The 26,171-nt window shown below is 49.2% G+C and overlaps 2 protein-coding genes across 2 annotated transcripts in view; one reads left to right on the top strand and one right to left on the bottom strand.

Annotated features, from left to right (window-relative positions):
- The window catches only part of STAB2 (stabilin 2), a 134,188-nt gene extending 116,393 nt beyond the window's left edge, over window positions 1–17,795 (top strand). Inside the window, 13 exon segments of the mRNA XM_032493456.1 lie at window positions 171–278; window positions 1,910–2,103; window positions 3,189–3,284; window positions 3,286–3,331; window positions 5,989–6,122; window positions 7,844–8,009; window positions 8,155–8,261; window positions 10,243–10,362; window positions 11,151–11,291; window positions 12,584–12,691; window positions 13,562–13,690; window positions 14,761–14,877; window positions 17,275–17,795. Coding sequence (XP_032349347.1) covers window positions 171–278; window positions 1,910–2,103; window positions 3,189–3,284; window positions 3,286–3,331; window positions 5,989–6,122; window positions 7,844–8,009; window positions 8,155–8,261; window positions 10,243–10,362; window positions 11,151–11,291; window positions 12,584–12,691; window positions 13,562–13,690; window positions 14,761–14,877; window positions 17,275–17,325 — 1,517 coding nt within the window. The 3' untranslated portion in view covers window positions 17,326–17,795.
- A 1,823-nt stretch (window positions 17,796–19,618) lies between these two features.
- NT5DC3 (5'-nucleotidase domain containing 3) overlaps window positions 19,619–26,171 on the bottom strand; it is a 55,969-nt gene continuing 49,416 nt past the window's right edge. Inside the window, exons 13-14 of the mRNA XM_032493459.1 lie at window positions 25,949–26,013; window positions 19,619–24,100 (exon numbers count right to left, since the gene is read on the bottom strand). Of these exons, the coding sequence (XP_032349350.1) occupies window positions 23,848–24,100; window positions 25,949–26,013 (318 nt within the window). The 3' untranslated portion in view covers window positions 19,619–23,847. The remainder of the gene's footprint in view (window positions 24,101–25,948; window positions 26,014–26,171) is intronic.

The raw sequence follows: 26,171 nt of genomic DNA, 5'->3' as shown, positions 1-26,171 counted from the left end.
CAGAATCTCCAGGCTGGGAGGGACCTGAGCAAATCACCCCATCCTCCTGCTGTGAGGGGTCACTTTTGAAACACAGTGACAGGCCAGATCGAGTCTGGGGAAGACGCCTTAGGTGGGGCCCAACACCTCACACCACAGTGCAGGATGAATGGTGGCCTCTTTCTTTACAGTTTTGCCCCCAGTGTGCACACCTCCTTGTTCTGCTCATGCCACCTGTAAGGAAAACAACACGTGTGAGTGTAACCTGAATTATGAAGGGGACGGAATAACGTGTACAGGTAGGTCCCGTTGGTGCATGTGCGAGAGAGCAGCGAGGGGCCTTCTGCTCCGTCCCGGCCCTTCTGCTTCCTGCCTGGGCTGCTTTGGCAATACCTCCCCTCTTTGCGACTCAGTTTCCTCAGTGGGTTTGCTCATCCCTGACCGGCCCACTTCCCAGGGCATGGTGCTGAAATTGCTTTGCAAACTGTGATGCACTTTGTTTTATAATATGTTTATAACTTCACAGACAACTCAGTCTTCAAAAATTCAGAAAATACAATACTTTAAAAACAACAGTTAAACCTACATATACTCTCAGCACTTGGTGAGAACCACTTTGAACACTGCAATGTCTCTGTCATTAGTAGTGAGAATATGGGTTCAGCTACAGAGACCCAAATGAACACTGGCATAAACAAAGCAGATGTTTAGATGTTCATTTCTGTCTCATGTAGCAGTTTGGATGGAGGGATCCAGGGCTAACCTAGGGTTTCGCTCTGAGAGGTCATCTAGGGGCCCAGACTCCTGTCTTGTTGCTTTGCCGTCACTCACTTGCCTGGCCCGAGGTGGCCACTATCATAAGCATATCCCAGGCCGCAGGATGGAGAGGAAGTAGGCAGACCTCCTTCCCTTTAAGGACACACCTAGAAGTGGCTAAAGTCCTTTCTGCTCTGATCCCATTGGCTGGAACCTCATTATTGGTCACACAGGGAGCCTGGGAAATGTACTCTTCAGTTGGGCAACCACGAGCCCGCTAAGACTCTGCTTCTATGGAGAAAGGAAACAATAGGTTCAGGGAGAGCTCCCCATCTCAGACACGTGGACTCACTCATTTTTTCACTCAATATTCACATAGAGATGCAGAGCTTCCTTCCAGAAATGAGACCACGTTGTGCCTGCTGCTCTGAATCTGCCACAAGGCAGTGCAGAGGTGGGCCAGCAGCAGTGGTGGCGAAGACCCATGCTACTTCTGCTCCACCATTCTTGGGGTGAGGCCTTTTGTCCTCATGTTCCTCCTCTCTGGGTCTCAAGCAGCTGCCACGACTCCAGCCAGGAAATCAGGCGGGAGAAATCTGAGGGCTTTTCAGCTACTCCAGAGGCTAGAGCTAATCTCTTATTATGTTGAAATTTGGGGGGTTGTGAAAACAAAGGTCCTTTAGAAGCAGCACAACACAGTGGGGAAATTACGGGCTTTGGAGTCAACCCAACCTGGGTTTAAATCCCAGCCCCACCACCAGCTGGAGCTGGTTTGCCTTTGTCAAGTTCAGTTTGTTCATCTGTAGAGTGAGGGTAATGATGTCTGTCTCACAAGGTGCTCAGTAGTGCACTAACTCTCCACACACAAAACACTGTCCTAACATTAAAGACCTGAACTCATTCAGAAAGCTACCAAAATGGAACCTAGAGGTATGTGACAAGGGAGGGCAGAGGTGGACAGAGGTCACCAGGCCTGGTCTATGAGGGTACTAGCCATAGGACACTAGTGTTGGCGAAGGCCAGCACAGAGGCCACCGGGGATGGGAAGGGAAGGGCATGTTGGGACCCATTTTCTCCCCCCACATCACTGGTCCTGGGGAGACCCACATCCCTGATCTGAAGCCCCCTTTACACAGATGGTGGTTCACTGAGCCCCCCTCTTCTGCTCTTGCAGTTGTGGATTTCTGCAAACAGAACAATGGGGGGTGTGCGAAGGTCGCCAAGTGCTCCCAGAAGGGCACAGAGGTCTCTTGTAGCTGTCAGAAGGGCTACCAGGGGGACGGCCACAGTTGCACGGAGATAGACCTTTGTGCGGACGGCCTCAACGGCAGGTGTCATGAGCACGCCACCTGCCAGATGACTGGCCCGGTGAGTCTCTCCTCTCCAAGGAAGTGGGGAGCAGCTATGGTGCCTCGCTCATCCTTGCTTCTCCACTCTGGCCTCTTCTAAGCTTTCTTCCCGCCTGAGTCTATTTCTTGTTAAGTCAGCAGGCTAAATGCAAAGTGGTATCTTAAGCAGAAAAAGACCTTACTGGAAAAAGTGGTGAAATCCACAGAAAGTCTCATTCAGTTGATAGTAAGGCATCAACACTTAATTTTTTAGTTTTGACCATGAACTCTGGTTGTGTAAGATGTTAACATTCAGGAGAACTGGGTGGAGAATATATGGGGACTCTCTCTGCTATCTTTGCAACTTTTCTATAAATCTAAAATTATTCAAAATAAAATGCTTATTAAAACAAAAACATTGGTGAGAAGTGGCAGGAGAAGTGCTGTCTGCACACTCACTCAGGTCTTTCTAGAGTGGAATCTGTGCCCTGTGGCCCCATGTCTCTGGGGGGAAGAGAAGACGATGATGTCCATTACGGTTATAAACTTGAACTTAGGGTCAGGTGGCCTTTGAGTCTTGAATCCTGGACTGATGCACTGGGTGTTTTGGGTCTGGTTGCTTAATCTCTCTGAGCCTTATTTTCCTTATTCACAAAGTGGGCCTGATAATACAGACCTCATAGAATTGTTGTGGTGATTAAATGAGATCATTTATTGGTTCAACAAATGTTCGTCAAGCACCTGCTATGTGCTGTTACAGGTGCCAGGGATGTAGCAGTCAAGAGCTTACATATGAATAGAGGGGGAAGGCAACGCCCAGTACAGAAAGGAATGCACAAGATACTTCTAGAGAATGCCAAGAGTCAGGAAGAACAAAAATCAGGCCAATAGAAGGGACTGGAGTCAGGGAGGGTCTCTCCGAGGAAGTGGCATTTGATCTGAGATGTAAAGGAGGATAAGCCTGTACAAAAACAAGCTGGAGCAGCAACTCAGTGACCAGCAGACAGGAAAGGCATGCTTCTTGGTCCTTCTGAGCCTCTCCTACCCCGGAGGGCGACCTGCAGAGCACGTGGGGATCTGGGGACTTAGAGAGGGGCTTTTCCTTCTTTCCCACCCTCCCTGCAGGGCAAGCACAAGTGTAAATGTAAAGCTCACTACGTGGGAGACGGGCTGGACTGTGAGCCAGAGCAGCTGCCCCTTGACCGCTGCCTACAGGACAACTGGGCAGTGCCACGCCAACGCCGACTGTGTCGACCTCCACTTCCAAGGTCAGTGTTGCCCAACACATCTGCCCTTCTGGCTTGGGGCAGGGACTGCTGCAAGAGCAAAAGGCAAAAATACTTAAAACCGGGACCAAGCTGCCCGTGCATTGCCCTGGAGCCAGTGGAGGCAGTGGGCCCCTGCAGTCGAGGGGTGAGGGGTGAGGGGTGAGGGGCGGGGGAAACTCAGAACTGGACTCTGAGCTTAGAACCCAGAGGGAGCTCCAACGTCAGCTATCATAGATTTTCCTGGCACTTGCTCTTCCCCGGTTGCTTGGTAACACTTGCAGTTGAATTGAATCGGAACCGAATCTGAGGAGCACAGTTTAGGGCACTAAATAACAAAGAGCAAGCGCCTGCCACCAGCAGAAGCAATTTCTTAGCAGTTGTTTTAATAATAGCACATTGATTGGCATACATTCCGTTCACTTCCAAGGATGATTTGAGTGGCTTATCATACACCCACAGGTATAATAAAACTAAGAATTATACCACACAATAAAGTAAAGCCCAAGAGAAGGGCAGAGCTGCAGGTGGTAGGGCATCTTGAAACCTGACGGAGGAAGACCATGGAGGACCCACAAATGCAGTTCTGAGCCAGGACAAAGGAGGACTTCAGTTGGTCAGAAGGCAATTCAGGGCACCGAGCATTATGGACAATCAGAACTTATTGGCTGTCTTTGGCTAGGCTGAGTTTGTTTAGCAGACATGGTAATTTTATTATTTTTTATTATTTTTTTAATTGAAATATGTTGATTTACAATGTTGTGTTCCTGGTGTACAGCATAGTGATTCACTCATGCATATACGTATACATTGTTTTTCCTGTTGTTTCATTATAGGCTATTACAAGCTATTGAAATAGTTCCCTGTGCTATACAGTAGGACCTTGCTGGTTATCTGTTTTATATATAGTAGTTTACATCTGCTACTCTCAAACTTCCAATTTACCCCTACACCTCCCCCATTTCCCCGTAACCGTAAATTTGTTTTCTGTGTCTTTGAGTCTGTTTCTGTTTTGTGAATAAGTTCATTTGTCTCATTTTTTTTAGATTCCACATGTAAGTGATACATGGTATTTGTCTTTCTCCATCTGACTGACTTCACTTAGTATGATAATCTCTAGGTCCATCCATGTTGCTGTAAATGACATTATATTAATTTTTATGTCTGAATAGTATTCCATTGTTTTATATATAGATATATATCTCACATCTTCTTTATCCAGTCATCTGTTGATGGACATTTAGGCTGTTTCCATGTCTTGGCTATTGTAAATAGTGCTGCTGTGAACACTGGGGTGCAGGTGTCTTTTCAAATTGGAGTTTTCTCCAGATGTATGCCCAGGAGTGGGATTGTTGGATCATAGGGTAAGTCTTTTTTTAAGGAATCTCCACACTGTTTTCCATGGTGGCTGCACAGACATGGTGATTTCAGTGAGGCGGTCTGTATACATCTCGATGATAACTATTTGACACCTGCTACTTACTGGCCTAGTCTGTCCAGGTGGCTGCAACACAGACTGTGTGGCTTAGGAATGTCAGGAGTTTCTCACAGCTCTGGAGGCTGGAAGCCCGAGATCAGGGTGCCAGCCTGGTCGGGCTCTGATGAGGACTGTCTTCCGGGTGGCAGACACCAACTTCTTGTGTCCTCACACAGTGGAAGGAACAAGGGAGCTCGCTGGGTCCTGTTCATAAGGGCTCTGCCCATTCGTGGTGGCTCCAACCTCGTGACCTACTTACCTCCCAAAGGCCTGCCTCCTGATATCATCACATTGGTGGGGGTTGGGATTTCAACACACAAGTTGAGGGGGGAAACACAAATATTCAGTCCATAACATGATGTCCTAAGACACCTCAAATCCATTTGAGGGATGAAGCAGGATATATAAACAGGGAAAATACATTGGATATATGACTATATGTGACACTGTCTCTTCTTGGAAGAAGATTCCCAGTGTAGTTGAGGAAATTTTTTTAATTCATAAGGCCAAGGGGAAAAAAGTACTAAGACAGAAGACAGCAATTTATCTCATGCTGTTGGTGCAGCTGAAGTGAGAGAGCGAAACTAGTCAGAGAAAACTTGAAGGCAGGGACTCAAAACAGATGTTTGTACACCCATGTTCACAGCAGCAGCATTCTCAACAGCCAAAGGGTGGAAACAACTGAATCCAACAAACGAGTGGACAAAGCATAGCATATCTGTACGGCGGGGTATCATTCAGCCTATGAAAGGGAGGAAATTCTGACACATGCTACTGCATGAATGAACCCCGAACACGTTATGCTACGTGAAAGAAGCCAGACCCAGGACAGATACTGTACCACTCCACACGTTTAAGGTACCTGTAAGAGGCAAACTCAGAGACTGAAAAAAGAACAGAGGTTACTAGGGGCTGGGGAGAGGGAGTCATTCTTTAATGTGTACAAAGTTTCTGTTTGGGCTGATGTCTTTTATGTATGGCCCAGATTTCTACAGTGAGCACATGCTACTTTCATAGATAGAAAAGAAACAAGTATTTTAAAGGATAGGCTTCCACACATCTCGAAGGGGAGAGGCATCCCAGGAAACCCTGGGATACAACTGGCTTTCCACTTTGAAAGTCCTCCGATGGAGGCGCTGCCAAACGGGGTCTGACCTGGGTGCTCCCTTTCCTTCCCTTCCAGATACCACTGTAGGAGTGTTCCACCTGCGCTCCCCACTGGGCCAGTACAAGCTGACCTTTGACAAAGCCAAAGAGGCCTGTGCCAAGGAAGCTGCCACCATTGCAACCTACAACCAGCTCTCCTACGCCCAGAAGGTGGGTCCCCAGTGAGTGGGCACCATGCAGGCAGGGTCTTCAGGGGAGGAGGTGCAGCTTCCTCTTACAACAGGGGAGGCTGAGGCTGTTGCCTTCCTGGAGAGGAGTGCAGGGAGCTCCAGGAGCAGTAACAGTTTGTCATGTCCATTGGGCGTCTGCTGTGTGTCAGGCACAGTGTGGGGTGTGTCACTGACGTTACTGTCCTTTCTTACATCCCTGGAGGTGGGTGTTCCTACTGCCATTTTACACACAGGGCGACTGAGGCTCTGAAAGGGAATGTGCCCTAAGTCATTGCCCTAACCAAGACGTGGCAGATCCAGTGTTGAAATGTACCCTGACTCCCAAAGTCTGTTCTCAGTTATGACGTTCAACCACCAAGGCAGAGGCACAAGCTGGGAGTGTGCACCTCTCGGCTGGAAACCAGAAAGAGATGGACAACTGCAAGCCCAGGATCTCCCTGAACCCACAGAGCAGTTGAGTGTCTCCGGAATAGCTCAGGCTCTCTGTGTCTGGAGGGGCTGTGAAGGGAGTCAGTGGGAATGGTCCCAGCTCTCAGCCACCAGCAGGTAGGGAATGGAGCTCTGGCCTGGGCTACTTTCTTGGCCTCTAAAGCCAGAGCCTTGCCCATTTGTTACCTGCCAGTGATTGCTTGCTGGGAATAGGGGCGATCACTGCCTACCAGTGTAATTCTACAGCTCCGACTTCCATCACAGCCAGACCTTCAGACCTGAAATTTCTTTACCAAGGAGCAAAAGCCTTTCGTGCCAGGACCCAGCAACTGGGAGGGTCGGAATTTTTCTCTCCTGCTGGCTGGTTGTATGGCCTGGAACAGGCCATTGAAACCTCCGTCCTATCTGGCATGTTTGTATAGCACTAAAGGTAATACAGCACAGTGACTGGCACACAGTAGGAACTCAGTTTTTAAGATTAAGAGCTCTGGAGTAGACTGTATGGGTTTGAATCTCAGCTCTGCTATTTGCTGGCTATATGACTTTGAGCAAGTTCCTTAACCCCTCTTTGCCTCAATTTTCTCAATTGTATGGTAGAGTTTTTTTTTTTAATGTTTCTATCTCAAAGGGTTGATGTGTTAGAGGTGTTGATACATGAAAAGCCCTTGCAACAGAACCCTGCCCCAGAATAAGCTCTCAGTAAGTGTCACAGTGAGGGTGGCAATGGTGATATCTGATGATGGTGCTGATGGTGCTGATGGTAGCAAAGACTGTGATGATGATGGGGAGGATTATGATGGTTATGATGATATTGGTTACAATGGTAATGATGAGGATGGTGTCTTGGCGATGATGTTGAGGATTATGATGGTAGTGATGATAGTGATGGTGATGGTAATAATAGTGTGGTAATGATGGTAAGGATGGTGATGATGATCAATTGGAGTTCTATTAAACCATCAGCAGAAGAATTTGCACCCAAGGGTAAATAACTGACAGCAAATCCTTTCTCAAGAGCAAAAGGAAGAGAAGAGAGTGTGAAGGACTTGGGCACCTAAAAGAAAGACACCACTTTCATCCATCCAGTGGTTCAGTCAACAGAATCTGGTGAACACCTACTGTGTTCCACGCACAGGGATATGATGGGCAAGATGAGCCATAACCCCGAATTCCATGGAGTTTACAGTCTGATGGGGGAATCAGACATTTGCCAAAGAACCTCACAACAAATGTGAAGTTACAGCTGACCCATGTCCATGTCTGTCCCCACAGGCCAAGTACCACCTCTGCTCAGCAGGCTGGCTGGACAGTGGGCGAGTAGCCTACCCCACATCCTACGCCTCCCAGAGCTGTGGCTCTGGGGTTGTTGGGATAGTGGACTACGGGACGAGAAGCAACAAGAATGAAATGTGGGATGTCTTCTGCTACCGGATGAAAGGTAACGGCCCCAACTCCACGTCAGATTCCAGGCTGTGCGGCTGCTGAGCGGTCCTCAGCCTGGCCAGCCAGTCTCCAAGGGTGAGACGGGGCAGCCCAGGCCCCTGCCTCACTGGCGTGGGACCTGGTGTGCTCCTGCCTTCCAGATGTGAACTGCACCTGCAAGGTGGGCTACGTGGGAGATGGCTTCTCATGCAGTGGGAATCTGTTGCAGGTCCTGATGTCCTTCCCCTCACTCACAAACTTCCTGACGGTATGTACCACATCTGCTTGCTTTCACCCGGGGGAGGAGGGGATGCCTCAGAGCAGGTATTAGAGGTGAGTCCTTGAAAGAAGGCAGAGAGGGGCTCACAATCGCGGTTAAGAGCATGGACGCTGAACTGCATTGCCTGAATTTGAAGCTGGGGCTTCCCCCTTACTTGTTGCATCACCTTGAATGAATTACTTTCCCCTCTGAGCCTCAGTTTCCTCCTCTGTAAAATGGGGATGATGATAGCACCCAACTCACAGGGTCATTTTGATAAATAGATGAGTTCATATTTGTAAAGTACTTAGACCTGTAGCCAGCAGATAGAAAACTCTGTGTTGGTGCTGGCTAGGTGGTCTTATCTCTGTTGACAACTATAGTAGCTGAACAGTCCGATCTGCGGGAATGAGCTGCTCGTTGTCTTCACAGACAGGGTCGGGCACAGTTAGCTAAGTGGTGATCACCCAGTGAGCCAAATGATCAACATAGAGTCAGCTTGCATTTTACACTGCACATAAAGTCACTTTAATATTCCATAAGTCATGTCCAATGAAGAGAAAGCCCCAATTGGAGAAAGAATTGGTGTTGACTGAGCAAAGAACTGAGCTAATAATAACAACAAGAATAAGAATAGCTAACATTTCTTGAGCATTTCCTTTGCACTAGCTGTTTCACAGCACTTTTCACACTCACTCAGTCCACAGAACATAAGCTCCATGAGGGATCGGATGCTCTCTGCCTTGTGCTAGCATACAGTAGGTGCTCAACAAATACTTGTTAGAAGGAATAAATCCTTATGCAACCTGCTGAAGTCACTTCTGCTGTTATTCCCATTTTGTAGATAAGGAAACTGAGGCTTAGCAATGTCAGGGACACAGCGAAGGAGGGGAGACCGAGCATAAGTATGGGGCTTACAGGATCAGGGCAGAAGCTAGACTAAGGACCCCAAAGTGGTGAGTCTTTGTCCACAGACCAAAGTAGCCACCCAACTGGTCTAAAAATCAGGGTTACTGTAAATACTCTAAAGAACTTAAGAGTATCTACACCCAAACCAGTGTTTCTGCTGCATGGGAGCTTGGCTTGTGACAGCAGTGTCAGAACAAAACCCACTGGCCGTGTGCCCTTCAGCAAAGTAATGAACTTCTCTGGGCATCAGCAGTCCTGTATGCCCAAGGATAAAGTTGAACTGGGTAGTGTGATTTCTTAAAATTTGTTCCATGAGTATTTACTGAGCACTTTCAGTGTGCTTTAAGATGTGTCAATGAACAAAACAGACAAACAACAGAATAAACAAGTAAACAGTATTAAATGCTAGGTGATCTATACCATGGGGGGAAAAGGAGAGCGGTGGGGAGGGGAAGCACCGGGTTCCCATTTTGCACAGAGTGATGAGGGAAGGCCTCAGTGAGAAGGTAACATTTGAGTCATGTGTGAACAGAGGAGAGGGAGTTGGCCATGCAGATTCAGAGGAAGAATATTCCAGGTGGAAGGAATAGCCAAGCAAAGGCTGACAGGCAGGAGCGTGCTGGGCAAGCTGGCGGAACATCCAGGAGGCCCGTGTGGCCAGAGACTCGGGAGCGAGAGGACAGCTGGGCGTGGGCTCAGAGGAGCAGCAGCGCCAGACGGTTTGGGCCTGACGGGCCATTGTAAGGACTTTGGCTTTTCCTCTGAGTGAAGTGGGGGCCCTTGCAGGGTTTTGACAAGAGGAAACTCAAGATTTCACTTCACATTTTAAAGAACTGTGCAGCCTACCATGTTGAGAATGGTCTGTGATGTGGCTGTGACTTGGGACAGTAGGGTTCATTAAGGAAAGGAAAAATCCTAAGGCTTTCCCAAGGAGCAGTCAGGAAAAAGAGCAGATGCATGGCAGCCTGAGTTAGGGCTCCCATCAGGGATACTCCCAGAGGAGTGATGCCACCCTCTCCCTGCCACCCCGGTGCCTGCACCCCAGGGCTGACCCATCTGACCACCTCCGTCCTCTCCCCAGGAAGTGCTGGCCTATTCCAACAGCTCAGCCAGAGGCCGAGCGTTTCTGAAACATCTGACTGACCTGTCAATCCGAAGCACCCTCTTTGTGCCACAGAACAGCGGGCTGGGGGAAAATGAGGTGAGTTGGGTTCCTGGTGTCTGTGCCTCAGACTAGTGCTTCTAGATAGTATCAGTTATCTACCACCACAGTAATACCACAATAATGCACTGCCGCAGAGTGCAGGGGCTACACATTTATTTGGCTTACACATCTGCAGATCAGCTGGCGGTTCTTCTGGGCTTGGCCCGGCATGCTCACATGTCTGAGCTGGGCTGGCCTGGCTGGGGCTCTGCTCCACAGGGCTCTCCTCCTCTAGCAGGCTAGCCTGGGCATGTTCCTACAACGATGGCGGAAAGTGGTGAGAGCAAGCCCAGGCCTGCCAGCACTTTTCAAGCCCCTGTCCCGTCATTTGTTATGCCACTGCCCCAGCAGGTCACATGGTTGAGCCCCAAGTCAGAGGAGGCGGCCCTCAGACTTACATGGCAAAGGGCAAGGATACAGGGAGGGGTGAAGAACCAGGGCCACTGATGCAACTGATCCACATCAAATTTCTTCCTGTCACGGCACACACAGGAGCTCGCAGTGTTTGTTCAGCACCCCCACAAGCTCTGACAGCCCCAGGAGCTACCCCTCCTCAGGGCTGAGAGGAGCAATCCCTCTGCTCACATGTTACCCACTCAAGACCCGCTCTTCCCAGGACACCACTGGGAAGCTCTACTTAGACCATAAAAATGACTTTCAAAGTGGAGGCAGAAAAGGCAGGTCCTTGAGAGGTGATTTTTTTTTCAGTGTCATTCTTATTGTTAAAAAGAAAAAATACTGCTTGGCCTTTAAAGACCGTTCTTGTGTCTCTCCCTTCCTCTCAGACTCTGTCTGGGCAGGACATCGAGCACCACCTCTCCAATGTCAGCATCTTTTTTTACAATGACCTTGTCAACGGCACCATCCTGAACACCAGGCTGGGAAGCCGGCTGCTCATCACCTCCAGCCAGGACCAGCACCAAGTGGTATGAAAAGTCTTCTGGGCTAACTGGGAGGACTGGAGATAACACATGGAAAGCTCCTAGCAGACAGTAGGTGCTTAATAGATAGAAACTCAAAATGTGAAAGTAAACGCTAAACCTACAATCAGGGGATGGTATTAGCTGTGCACCCTAACACATCGCACTGACCGTTAGGCAGCCCCTAGCCCTTGGGAAATAAGCCATTAATGACCTCCAGCCTCAGAAGCTGGTAATGAGGAACTGTAAGTGAAACTATTTTAAAACAGTCTGATTCTAGGCCTTTATTTCTGTCAGATTGTCAGCCTATCCTAGGTCTTAACACGTGAGCCTTGAAGTCAAATGACCCTAGTATGAAATCCTGTTCTGCCACTTGCTAGCTCTGGAAACTCAGAGAAGTCATCCAGCCTCTTTGTGTCCTCATTTCCTCCTCTGAAAAATAGGGATGACGACAGTCATGGTGGCGGTGGCGGTGATGGTGGTAGTAACAGTGACATTATTTTTGATGATGATAATGGTGGTGGGGATGGCAGGGATGATGATGGCAGTTGTGTTATTAGAAGTGGTGGTAGTGGTGGTGGTAATGTGACCATGACAACCACAATGATCAAATCATAGGCTTTTATGGAGATTCAGTGAGATTCAAGGCTTGTGATGTGGAGTAACAGGGCCTGTCATATAGCAAGGGCTAAATGAATGTTTTTAATTTTTACCTAATAAATGATCTTTGTTAATGAAGATCAGTAGTTTAGACCACTGCTTCTCAAACTTTAACAGGCACTTGAATCACCTGCAGGTTTGCTAAAATGCACCTTGTAATTCAGCAGGTGCTTTGTGGGACCAGGTTCTGCATTTCTAATGATCTCTCAGGTGACTGCCCACACAAGCCAGTGGCTCACAAGATTAGCAAGGAATTACATCACTTAAAATCCCTTTCTAACAGTGTGGTGTGATGTTCCCAGCAGTGGATCTGGAGTCCAGAGGCATGGGGTTTGCCACTTACGACCTGGGTGATCTTGGACACACTGTTTTCCTTTTGAACCCTCATCTGTTAAACAAGGGGCAGGACAGAAGGACCCCTTAGGTTCTCTGCAGCTCTTAGATCAGCTTGTTGGCCCAAGGGCTACTAATGTGTTCCGAGCTGTCCGGACAGTGAACAGCTGTGAGGATTGGCCTAAAACTCAGGCTCCAGGACCTTGGGGAAATGGAACAACTTTCCTCCATGAAGGGGTTGCCTACATGGAGAAAAAGAGTCAGATGGTCAGAGATCCCCACCAGCCCTCTTTTCATTTCCCTAGGAGACCAGGTTTGTCAATGGAAGAGCCATTCTGCAGTGGGACATCTTTGCCTCCAATGGGATCATTCATGTCATTTCCAGGCCTTTAAAAGCACCTTCCACCCCAGTGGTAAGTATCCAGGGGTCCTGGTGAGGGGCCAGGAGGAGCCCCAATGTTCACCCGCCATGAAGCAAACTACTACTGGAAGCCAGGTCCACCCCCTCCCTCCTCTTGAATACTGGAGGAGCCTTTCCATCTGTGGCATCTGACCTCAGGGATGCCTGGCCCTGCTATATCCCACCCCTGCTCCAGTGCATTAGCAACAGAACACCTGTCATCATCAGTATTTGTTGAACGAAAGGGGCAGGCTGGGCCAATGGAGAAACCACTGGAAGGGGAGAGAGCAATCCTGAGCCCCTCCACTTCATAACCGTGTGACCTTAGACAAGTCCCAGAACGTCACCAAGCCATTTTTCTCATCTGCAAAACAGGTCAGAATGCCTTCCTCCCTGAGTTCTTGGGGGACTACTGAGTTAATGTAAAATAATGAAGATGGTCTCCGGCACATAGTATATGCTGTATGAGAGTTGGTTGCTGGTGGTAGTGTTAGTATTCTTTGTTCTGAAAGTGTGAGCGAGAGATGAGCACAGTTGGCTGCTGAGCGGTTCCACAGCACAGGGGTTGAGCACAGAAGCTCCAAAGCCAGGCTGTGTGATCTTGGGCAAGTGCTTAGCCTCTCTGTGTCTCCACTCCCCCATATAAAAATGGAAACAATAAAAACTGCCCTTATCTCTTTGTGTTACTATGCATTTAAGTGGATTATTTCATGTAAGGGAGCTTAGAACAGACCCTGGAAGTAGTAAGGGCTAGATGTATGTTTTTATCCCAACTGGCACCAGGATGCCTCAAGCCAGCAAGGATGGGGCAGGCTCCAGAAAGTAAACCTCTTTGGGGAAGTCACTAGTTTTGAGTACCAACCCCTCTCCTTTCTATGTTCAGGCTTCAAGCCACACTGGCTTGGGAACAGGGGTCTCCTTTGCCATCATCCTGGTCATTGGAGCCATCATTTTGGCAGCATATTCTTACTTGCGACTAAACCGGAGAACAACTGGCTTCCAGCGTTTTGAGGTAAGACAGGGGAAAAGGGGAACCTGGTGATGAGGGTCCTCTCTGAAATGCAGCTCCTGGCTCTGGGCTACTGTACCAGCTGAGTGGCTGCTTCAGAGAGCTGGCCAGCACTTGGATGCTCGGCACATACTTCCTGTCTCCTGGGTGGGGTCTGTACCCGAGATGAACAGCAGCAGCAGCTCCAAGGCCCTCTTCCTGGCAGGTGGGGTGTGGTGAGGACTGCGGTGGTGGCCAGTAGCCCTTTGTACCAGGGGTTTGGCTTGGAGGCCGTTCACCTGGGAGGAGTCACAAGACAAACACCCAGCATGATTGATTTGGGCTTCCAGTCTGACTCTAAGAGTGGGGGAACAGGGTGGGGGACCTGCAAAGCCAGAGGCCTCACGCCAAAGCCTGCATAACGCATTTGGCCCTATCTGAACCGATGAGCCCACATCCAGGTCAGCGGGTCTTGGCTGACCATGGGGTGACCCTGCAGAGGCACTGGGGCCCGGGTTCGGCAGCAGCACAGCAGCCGAGCACCCTCCCTTCTGTGCTTCCTACTCCTCCCTAGCCCACCCTCTCCTGCTGCTGCCTCTCCCAGACATGTCTGGTGGAGATGTACAGAGCCTCAAGCAGTATGTCACTGCCTTCTGGCAGATAACCTGCAAATTCCTAAGCACCATGTACATGTGATCTAGAAGAGATCGCATTGAGCAAAAGTGCACATGCTGTACGATGCCTTTCATATTAAGTTCAAGGACAGGCAAAACCACTCCTGGTGATCAAAGTCAGAAGAGCAGTTACCTACATGGGACTGCATATGGTGGTCAAGGAGCATGAGGGCACTTTTTCCAGGGGGATGGAAATGCTATATGCTGATCACACCGGGGTGGACATATTAAGAAGTCATTGGGCAGAACACTTAAGACTGGTGCATGATATTATATGTAAATCAGATCCCAATAAAATAAAAAGGATAAGCTCCCGGAGGTGGGGGCAGGGCTTGCTTTACCTGCCAACTTGGATGAGATGCTCTGCTCCCACCTTGGGGACATCGTGGTGCTCAGCCCTGCACTTGTCTTTCTGAGCAGTCGGATGAGGATATTGACGTTGCAGCTCTTGGCAAGCAGCAGCCTGAGGATATCTCGAACCCCATGTACGAGAGCACGACTTCGGCAACCCCAGAACCTTCCTACAACCCCTTCACGGTGAGTTTGCATTTTTATCTAGGAACAGGTTCAGTCAGGGTGCAAGGGAATGATGTCTTTTAGCAAATCTCAGTGGAAACCTTTGTATCAAGAAATCTCACTTCTAGAACGTGTCTCCAGGCAGCAAGCCTAAAAATGAGTGACACAAGCTGGGTGAAACTGTGCGGTTGTTCAATGCTCCTGCGCTCTTTGGGGTGGATGGCATCCAACAGAGGTAGAAGAGAATTAGGGATTGCCCAGCCCCAACCTCGTGACCAGGTGAGAGGTCACAAGGAGAAGAAATCTGGGGCTGAATTCTGCCACAAACATCGATGAGGTAGCAGGTGCAAAGTAGGACATACAACTGCTTTAACTTGTATCCACACTGTTGCCCAGGATTCCACCGCATTTAGTCAGAGCTGCTTCTTGCTTTAGGAGCTACGTTTCTTTGATGAGGTCTTTATGTTTTGCTCTGGTCTTCCAGGAAAGGACCATTTATTTGTTTCTAGAGTTAGTGACCCTTGGGCTTAGATGGAGCCTCCACTGGGGTGAGGAGGAGGACCCCGTGGCAGGGCAGGCACCTATTGACACTGAATGTGGAAGATACACCCTGCCTGTCATTTAGTACCAGGTCTGGACTGAGAAGCTGGACGTGAGATAATAGAAAATACACAGTGGTCTCTGCCCAGGTTCCTGGCACAGAGCTCCCAAAACCCTTAGAATTTCCTAAGTGATAAGAACACCAGGAGCATCTTTTGTTCTAATGGGGAGATTCTGGGTGGGCTCCCTGAGTGTCTCCTGGTCACCAGAAAGGCCAAGCCATTACTATCCTGTGGTTCTCAGTGCCTGTGGTAGCAGATTTCATGTTTGCAACAGACTAAAAATTAACTGGATCATAAATCCTGTTTTGTTTTTTAATCAAACCCAGGTAACAGTTTCCAGTCCAGATGGCAAGGGCAAGTTCAGCTAAACTGCATTTACTGATAGTCTGCTTCTGTAAGCATCGTTATGTTGAAATCAACCTCATTTAAAAAGCAGGGGGGTAGGAAATGACACATCCAGTTCAAGGCTCTCCATGCCTTCCCAGCTTTCTGACCTCTTCTCAGGGCTCCATCAGCACTGTGCATGAAAGACTCATCTGAGGCAGGTCACAGTATCCTAGATGCAGGATTCAGCTAAAGCCTTCTAATTGGACCAGATGGCAAACGTGTTCCAGTCACAGGAATCCTAAGCTGAGAGTGCCAGCCCAAAATGTGCTAGATTCTTATGCTTTTGATATGAAAGGTGCAGGTGTTGCTTTCAGACTGTCTGGAGCCACCCTAGACCTCTTGAATAGCCGTTATGCTAATTAACAAAGCTTTGGTGCTGATCAGAGCCAAAGACAGTGAGAAGGGTCGGGGTGGCTGCCTCTAGAGCGTGGCTTCTGGTTAGACCTTCTCAAATGCTCGGGCGTCTCTCCCAGTTAGTATGAATTTTCAAACTGAAAGGACCCTTTCGTAGTCATAGGAAAAGCCACCTTTAGTAAGGTACTTTTACCTTAATGTTGTGTCTGATTTAATCCTTGCACCTCCCCGTCAAGTAAATATCATCAGGACCCTTTACAGATGAGGAAATTACAGCAAAGTTGAAAAGACTTGTCCGGGGCCACACACCTTCAAACAGCAGCGACTGCACCCAGAATGGGGGCCCCAACCTCCATACCGCCCCACCGCCCAGCGTGAGACACGGGACAGCAGCAGACAGAAGCCACACATGTAGTTCACAGGGCACTCGGGGAAGAACTGTGTTTTAGGCTATAGGGAAGGAAAAGGTTTTCCTCAGCTCTCATAGGATGCTGGGCTGAGTCTGAAAAGTAAACTGACCGAGACAGACACAAGAGAAAATATTCATCTTACTGAATGTTGACATGTACGTGGGAGTCTTCACGAGAGAACACAGACCCCAAGAGGTGACCAGAGCAGGAAGCTTTTGTACCTTTTAGACAATAAATTTAAGAATTGACAAGCGAAAGAGGTTTGGGCCTAGGGGTACTGACTAGTGAAGAAATAACTAGGAAGATAACAGTTAGTTAACAAGGTTGGTACAGATTTCCTGGCCCCCGAACTCCCCACCTCTGGTGCTAAGTGTCCTCTTTCCTCCTGGTACAGGGAGGGCACCTTGCCCGTAGGAATGTTATTACCTGTTTTAGGGAGGAAGGGCAAGGGGGCAGCGTGGGTCAGAGTGACCTTCCTGCTTCTGCCATTTTTTAAAAATTCCTTCAGCTGAAGATATTTAATGCACCAAGGTGTCATATTTGAGGGTAGCGCATCCAAACTCCACCAAGGCCTCAGACCAGTAGCCAAAAAGAACGCGAATCGTGGCAGGATTCCCAAGCAGAACGTCCTGGCCTCTGCGCATTTCACAGACCTCTCTTTTCAGGACCCTGATGACCAGCCGCTGGGGAGCAGTGACCCCCTTGGGGCGCTGTGAGGCCGGACCTGCCCCCACCCGATGGCACCGCGGCCCTCTGGGCCCCTAGAACCTGAGGGGCTCTCAGCTGTGAATCCTCAGCCCGGCGCCTACTGGGAGCGTAAGATCCTTTAACATTTCACAGTGTGAAACCCTCAAGCCATACCTCACCTTTTGGGTTGATCCTGGAGATTATTTTGTTCCTGTGGGTGAGAGACCGTGTGTTAAGTCCACCCACCAACCAGGAGGTCTGCTCCCCTCTCTGACCCTCTGCTGTCCTTCTTTCAAGTGGCTCTTACCACTTCCCACCCCCCAACTCTAGCGGCCCTGTCTTACTTCCCTGTTAGACTGCAAGCTCCTGAGGGCAAGACCTTCCCTCGTTCGTCTTTGTATCTCTGCACCCAGCACAGGGTCTGGCCCGTGAAATGTGCTCAACTATTGGTTATGGAACAGAAATAAAGTCAGTGGAACAAATTCAGTGTTTTGGGAAACAAAACTACTGTTCACCGCCAGAGGGGTCAAACGTTGACGGTAAGGTCAGCTTACCAGGGCCTTTTCAAATCACCAACATCTGCCTTTTAAGTGCCTCTTTCTTAATTCTGTTTTGTTTGCTTGTCTGTGCATTTAAGACAGGAGAACCACAATGGGACACCACTTCACATCCCCTAGGTTGGTTACCATCAAAGGCAGACAATAGCAAGTACTGGCGAGGATACAGGAAAACCGGAGCCCTACTTCTCTGTGGGTAGGATTGTAAAATGGTGCCACCACAGCATGGCGGGTCTTCTAAAAGCTAGACATACAGCTACCATACGATCCAGAAATTCCACTCCTAGGGATAGACCCGAGAGAAATGAAACAATGTCCAGACAAAAACTTACAGATGTAGGTTCACAGCAGCATTACTCATAACGGCCAAAATGTCAAAACCACTCCAAATGTCCACCACTTACAGATGCATAACCAAAGCGTCTGTCCATACAGTGAAGTATCACTCACCTTACAAGGGACGGAAGGACTGATACCTGCAACATCATGGATGAACCTTGCAAACATGCTCAGTGAAAGCAGCCAGACACAAAAGACCATGTACTGTATGATTCCATTTATATGAAATGTCCAGAATAGGCAAATTCATAGAGACCAAAAGATTAGTGGCTGCCAGGGAGGAACTGGGGAAGGGCAGAATGGAGTTACTGCTAAGAGACACGAGGCTTCTTTTAGGTGATAAAAATGTTCTGGAACTTTACATTGGTGATGTGTAGGGCCAGTTCTCCACTGTGCAGGACTCCCCAAGCAAGGCAGGATGCCCACCACACCCTCAAAAGGCCCGCAGGGGCCTCTGCATCACTGACAGCTGGGCACCCTCCAGCCCGCCCACCACCATTTCCAAACTGTCCCCAGGGGTGCACTGGCCAGGCTTGGGAGTCCCTGCTGCGGACAGAGGAGTGAAAGGCTGAGTGGAGCACATCTCAGCCTCTCCTCTCTGTCACTCTCATGGCCCAAATAACTTTGCTCCACATCATCAGAGTTTCTGCTCCCCCAAGTCCAAAGTTCTAGAAGCCTGAGTCTCATAAGTTTCCTCACCACTCCAGGAAAGGAAGGAAGCCCAGTTTCAGGCAGAAGAACAACTTACCACCTCCGCTCAGATGACGTGCCACGATGGCAGCAATACCAGGTTTCCAGGAAATTGCTCCCCAGAAGGAAGGCGGACAGATTCACTAGAGAGCCCACCCACGCCACCACCGCAGGCACAAAAAGGCGAGCGACTCAGAGGAGGGCCAGCAGGCCACCCGCAGGAGAAGTGAATGAGATGACATTCCTGGCACAGTGAGAGGTCAAGGATTAAGTTTAAACACACACACAATTAAACAGTTAAAATAGCTCTTCAAAATATTCACAGATTTATCCAAAACCCAGCAGTCACTTGACATCAAAACATGCACTCCTAATTCAGTATTATTTTCCCTTCAAACGCTTCCAGTTTCCAACTTACCTGGTAATTTGACTGCAAACAGGTCACTGTCTTCCTCCTTGTTCTCGAAGAAGGAACTGTCTGTGAGGGATGGAAGTTCCAGGTGGGTTACTGGCTGCCCGCCTAAGACCACGTTCACACCAGTTTTCTGTCCGTGGCTTAACTTCACGGTCTTCAAGCTCTGAAAACAGGCGGCAGTGCTTTGCTGGGGGTGTGGGGACGAGGGCAGTGAGGAGTACACCATAAATCTTTTGCTGCCTCCTCTCAGGGATGTGCATTTTGGGGTGCATTAGAATGTGGTATTTTGCCACTAAAGCACATAAAACAGATGACTTAAAATAAACTGGACAATTCAAAATTTTATTTGGCAATAAGTTCAACGTCGTATGACATAAAATCAACAATTAGAATAAATAGCAAATTCACATTCAGAATAAATAGCAAGTCTACCTAATTTGCATTCATTGTGTCTGAAATTAAACGATCTGTCATTCTACTAAATAATTAGAAAACGGTTTCCTAGGAGTTGAAGCCTGCAGTATAGAAAAGTACAGAGCACAGTTGTGGGTCGGGTTCCCCAGAAAGCAAACACAGATATGGAGGTTCTCATGCAGGACGTTTTCAGGGGATTGTTCTTGGGATCAACACCTGGGAAGGGGAGCAGGGGTGAAAAGGGAAGGAAGCCAGGCCGGTGGGGCAGGAGCTGGGCGGCAGTACAGACACGAGGAGGCCCCAGCTGCGCACCTGCCCCCCAGCTCTGGGGCTGGATGGGCCTTTGAGGCTCCAGGAAGGGAGCCGGGCCACACGCTCGCCCGAGGCAGGACTTTTCAGCAAGGGAAGCTCCCACAGAGGATGGGCAGCTGCAGACTGTGAGCCAGCAGTCAGGAGAGTAAGTCCTTGGGTCCTGAAGGGGATCCTGGGCAGCCAAGCCCACCACACACTACAAGCACAATCACAGACTACTGCGATGAGAGGTATATTCAGTGAGTGCCGAGCCTGGCAGCTCAATTACACAACGAGAGTCATGCCATGTGCTGGAAACACAGTACTTTACCACTGGCCACATGAGGAAATATGCCCAGAGAGGAGCTCATGGGGGAATCTGGCACACTTGCCTACGGACCTCCTAGCTGCACCTGACCGTGAGCGGGTTTGTCTGCACGCCTCCAGCAAGGTGACCTTGCCCCTGCCACCAACACATCCATCAGAGCAGGGGCCAGCACACCGTGCACGGCCCAAGGGCCAAATCCAGACTGCAGGTGGTTCTCATAGACCAAGCTGTAATGGAACACAGGCGTGCCCAGTCGTACAGGAAGGGCCACAGAAGAGGCCCACAAAGTAGACAGTATTTATTGTCTGGCCCTTTATAGAAAAAGCTTGTTGGGCCCTGCATTAGAGAAATTTCACTCTTTCTTTTCCTTAACCCATCAGGGTATTAAAAGTTAGCTGAACTTGGGACCAACCTCCCATATGCTAACAGAAAAAAAGGAGGTTGGGAGGAAATTGGTACTAAAGGAAATCAGTATTAAGCAGGCAAACCATAGGCTTCCTAACACTTGAATAGAGCAATCAAGGGACTGTGCCTCTGGCCAAATTTACTCTGAGAGCATATTTGAGACAAGGGCCCCAGAGTGGGTCTTTGGCAGCTCATGAACATTCTGCAGAGTGGAAACCAATTCCAGTATTTACCGCACACACTACTGCTTCAAAGGCCTTTGGGGAGGAAAAGAAAGGGAAAGCGATTTAGTTCACCCAAAGCTAAATTAGCTCGGAGGAAAAATTATTTTTCATTTCTCCTTTGCAGTAATTAAGAGGACCAGTGCATTCAGAGCAACAAGAAATTCGGTCTGAAATGTGCCTGAATCAGAAACAGGTGGTTTATGTTACGTGGCTTCAAGGGAGCTGAAGAGAATTTTAAAAAGGAAAAAGAAGGCCATATACGTTAGGAGGAAAGTGGGAGCTGTAAGCCAAACTCCTAAAATATTTTAAAAGCCAGATTTTATCTACAGAAGCAACTCTGGAAAAACCAGCTGTGCAGGTCCCCTCCAGAACAACCTGCTACAGGTACGGTGAGCCTCGCTCAACCGTCACACCTGGCAGGGACTGCCCCGGACCATGAATTTTTGTTCACGTCATTCTGAGAAAATCTGTCTAATGGATGCTAAAAAGAGAAAATACTTTTCAGAGTGCAAACTAATTTTATTCTGTGCACTTCCCAAATCGATGTTTTACATGGTAGAGAATAGACTCCCTTCCTCTGTAACCAATACACATTCATCAGCTTGCACCCCAGGGAACGCACCAGAAAGAACAAAACACAGTGCAGCCTGCTGAATCCCAGCCGAGTCATGACAGTGGCAAGTTAAAATCGATCCCAACTGAGCATAGACAAGGAGCAGGCCTGTCCTTCCTACAGAGACGGCTGCCCAGATCTGTGCGCCCGCCCCGGCATGGGCTTGCAGCCCGCCAGGCGTACGCTCGGTGGGCTCTGCTCAGACAGAGGCCAGGTGCTGCTGCCCGGCAGATCTCAACACCGCCATGTTCAACAGCCTAGAGACTGAAACCTTAATTGGTAGTAAATCATAAAATTCACTTTTCATACCCAGAAAATGTATTTCTTCCCCTAGGCTTGGGTCACCTAACCTAGACATACATAAAAGCGGGTTTTAAAAATAGTTGTACTTCATTCTGGAGTAAACAAAACACTCTATAACTGGCACATAAGAGCCATCCAATGAATACTTGATGAGATAAAAACTAAGACAAAGTTTTAAAATAACACTTAACTTCCTTACTCAGCTTCTCAAAAGCAGAAACTATCAGCCAAAGGTACCAGCACATCCTTGGAGAACCCCAACACCAAGCGGTTCTGGGCATCTACCTGTACCCCTTCAATGCCAGCCTCCAACACTCTGATGCTCAGAAGTCCCAGGTACTGACAAACAGCGAACCAAATGCCTACTGCATTCCGAGAAAGGAATGGACTAACTGTGTTTATAATAAAATTTAGAAGAAAAAAAGGGGCTAATTGGGCCTAGGAGGTCTAGAGTCCCCTTCACTATTTTAAACATATTGAAAACATCACAAGTACACGCCAATTACAACAGGCAGCATGAGAGCATGCTACAGAACCCATCTAATTTCTGCATCCAGGCAGGTAGCCTGGGAAGGCCAAGCCAGCATCTCATCAACAACTGGCTCCCATACATGAAAAAATTAAAAATACTGAATAAGCAAGTACTCTCTCCACAAGCCCCTCCTGTCCCAGCATCCCTTCGGTTTAAGGATGCATGTCACTTGCCTTGTTCTCGGAAAGAAATGAGAACACTCAGTAGCTAGGTCATTGCCAGCTGTTTCTCTTAGCTTCAATGGTCTTGATCCTCTCCCACATTAAACACAGACACCTAAAGAAAACCACCCAAACTCCCAAAACAGCCACACAAACGTGGCAGGAAAGCAGTCTAAGGGGAGGAGGGGGTGGGAGATGGTAAGCAGTGAGGCCACCTCCCTCCCCTCCTGCTGGATTCAAGCCCCTTTCCTTGGCTGACCAGTCAGGACAGAGACAGGCACCTGCTCACTGCCCTCCAGACAAGGAGGGTTTCTGGAAATGCACACGTTCGCGACAAGACACACACCTGGTGGGGGTCACGGCATGGCGCCTCTGTACAAGGACATTTTCTGGTTTCATTTTTCTCCAGTAAGCACATTCAACCAACACTTGGGGGAGTGAGGGTTCAGGTGTAACGGGCGCCTGGGAGATCCACTGCAGATGCACTGGCTATTCTCACCTGTTTGTTTCTCGCTGCCTTATTCAACCAACCTGTTCTGTTGTCTGGAAATTTAACCAGAAGCTCTTTTCTCCTCACCCTTCTCTTCTGGGAAAATGAAAGACTGCTCGTCACTTGGGGCACCATTTGTCCCTCCCCTGCACAGGGCAGGACACAGGAAACGGGTGCGGAGGACAACCAAAGCCAAGGACTTGCGACTTCTCTCATTCTTTCTCACATCAGGCTTCCGGGGAGGCCAAGTCTGCTTTCAGGTGACGCACCAGAGCACTGAAGCCGTGGAACCAAGGGATTCAGGGAGCGGCTGCTGTCCAGGGCCCGTCCCTGCCGCTGACTGCCGTGTGTGCCACCGCGGGGCTCACGGATACCCAGCATTCTGCCAGCAGTTCACCCCGGCACCACCTGTGAACGTCCAGTGCATTCTTGGTGCAAGAGTCAAGAGGAGTTTCACAACATCACCTGCTGGAATACAGAGGGGGCATGGAGAAGCCCCGCTCCCAGGAAGGCTGGCATGGGCTACAGGACCTCGGTAAACAAGGCCGATCTCCGAGGGTCAACAGGAAGCAGCTGCCGTCCCCACGTGTCCAGGAGGGCAGCCCCAAGAGCTACGCGCTTCCGTCTTCACGAGTGGGGGTACTGTCCATAATGTATAAAAGAAACATCACAAGGCATACCTTATGGTTTCTGAGAGGGACACTCACTCAGATCCACGCCAAGTCTTCCCAGTGTAGGGCCATTGCTGGTTCCAGCCTTGTTTCTTTCTGGGCCGGGGCGGGCCCCTGGCTACTTAGCCTGGGCCTCCTGTAGGAGGGGGAGCCTGGAGAAGGGGGGCTGGGCGGCCCAGGCGGGGAGCTCATGCTGCAGCGGGGTCCTCCGGGGGTAGAACGTGTGGCTGACGTCATAGTTGAGGAGGCAGCTCAGGGACGCCATGTAGATGTCAGCAAATCGTGACAGGCGTCTCAGGAAGTACGTCGGGTTCTGGTCTGTGCGGAACAAGCTTCCAAACTGGGCATTGAAGAAGCCTTTGGTCATTTCTCTGAAGCAGCAAAAGAAGCAACAGAGGATGATTCCAAAAAGGTCTGTCTTTTAAGTTACTGAAATCCACATCGCCGTTTCTTATTTATAGGACTCAAATTAGCCTAGAGCAGCCCCGACTTCTAATTGGGAAAACCAGTCTGTCTGTCCATCCATCAAAACAACTCTGACCACATTCCCCACACAGGCCAGCTGGAGACGGCACTGCTGGAGGCTCCCCTAAATGTGCAACCCCACCATTTCCCAAACACAAAGGGTGCGGGAGCTTCTGAAGGTCCACAGACATGCAGAATGTTCTCAGAGTCTCCAAACGCCCCTTGTCTGCAGAATGGGATCAAGGCCCCGTTTTTATGAGGTTATAGAGAGAAGTAAGAGAAATTAAAAAGCATATTGCAAACTTGAAAGTACTTTATGTCTAAGAGATTAAGGCATAGTTTATAGAGATGAAAATACATCTCCACCATCCATTACAGGGCTTCAAACGCCTCCTCAGAGCTTGGGTTACAGGCAGATACCTGTAATCTTGCAAGGCTGTTCACTCCACCCCAGGCTCTAAGGCCCTCAATACCCGCCTCTGTGCATAAATCCACACCCCATCACACATTCACAGGATATGCACACCATCCAGTCTGGTAGCTGGGACCCCTACACAGAGACCGTTCCAGCAGAATGGATAAACACCTATTTGACTGTTAGTAAATCAGTTATAAACACAGCAGAAAACATAATCTTTTATACAAATGTGTGATAAAAGCTACTAGTCTGTCTTCATAAGGTGACAGATGCTACAAGTAGAAGAAAATTAAAAGACCTCAATTAAGTCTGCAGGTGGAGCAACATAAATGGCTTTTAAACTTTTACTGAAAAATCTCATTGAGATGTGAGGTTGTTAGAGATTTGAATTCAAAACAAAATCTCTGACAGGTGAAATAAATCCATTCTCTAATAGTGTGAGGTCCCTGGAGTGTAGGGCTCAGATTTGGCCTTCAGCGGGGAGGGGCCCAGAGTCTAACAGATCATATGCCCATCACCCTCTCACCAATATTTTTATACCCACATGAGAGCAACAACCATGTCAGAATAAGCTCCCAAGAGACACACTGAGAGGGAGAGGGAGGACTGATTCAATACAGCAGAGGCTTCCGCAGCCCCGGGGGATGGACTCTGCTCCCTCTGCACGCACATCGCCCACGTCAGGTGGCCATCTTCTGCTTAGAGGCCAGAACCCAGGCAGTCAGCGCTACTTCCAGACCTTAACACAGCTGCGCCCGTGGCGGGGGAGGGAGGGGACACGGCAGCCACAAGAGCAGAAACAGTCACGTCCACAGTGTCCACAGACACAGCATCCTCTGAGGGATGCACGCCTGTCCACGCGGCCTCTGATGAATAACCGTTCCCTCAGATGCACACCCACTGAACTCCCCTGACAGCAGAAGGGCTTTCTGCGCCAATAAACACAGTGATGCTGATGCACACACGCTCCTGAAACAGCCGTGGCTACAAATAAGCACCGGGGTGGTAGGAGCCCCAAGAGTTCACTGTGGTTCAGAGCTGCCTCCAGTGCTGCCCGCATTACCAACAACTGGGCCACCAGCCACCCAAACGGGAAAGTTAAGTGGCCTGGGAGGAGGGAAGGGAGAGAGGTGTGAGGGGCTCACCGCTGCCTCGAAGAGATGACATTCATCACTAATGGCAGACGGCTGGGTCTGGGTACTGGGGGTCACAGTGACCCCTGGCAGCTAAAACCGGCTGTTCTGAGTCAGCCTCAGGCAGGCCCTGGGGAAGGTGTGCGGCTGAGTGAGCGCAGCCTGGGGCCCGATTCGTGATATTCGAAACAGGCCACTCTTACCTCATCTCCTTCCTCTCCTTCTTCCACTCCTGCAAAACCAGCTGGGACTCCGCGTCTCTGTGAACCTGCAGGACACAAGCTAGTTATTGAGCCGGTTCTCGTTGTGAATAAACTCACCCGGCCGTGAGAATTTTTTAACGGGCAGCTTTTCTTGGAGGAATTTTAGTCAACCCTGAGACAGACACTTGCATGAAATAAAACATTTTCAAACTTCCCAGCTGCA

The sequence above is a fragment of the Camelus ferus genome, chromosome 12, assembly GCF_009834535.1.
Source record: "Camelus ferus isolate YT-003-E chromosome 12, BCGSAC_Cfer_1.0, whole genome shotgun sequence".
Taxonomy (NCBI): domain Eukaryota; kingdom Metazoa; phylum Chordata; class Mammalia; order Artiodactyla; family Camelidae; genus Camelus; species Camelus ferus.
This window is presented reverse-complemented; position numbering and strand designations above follow the sequence as displayed.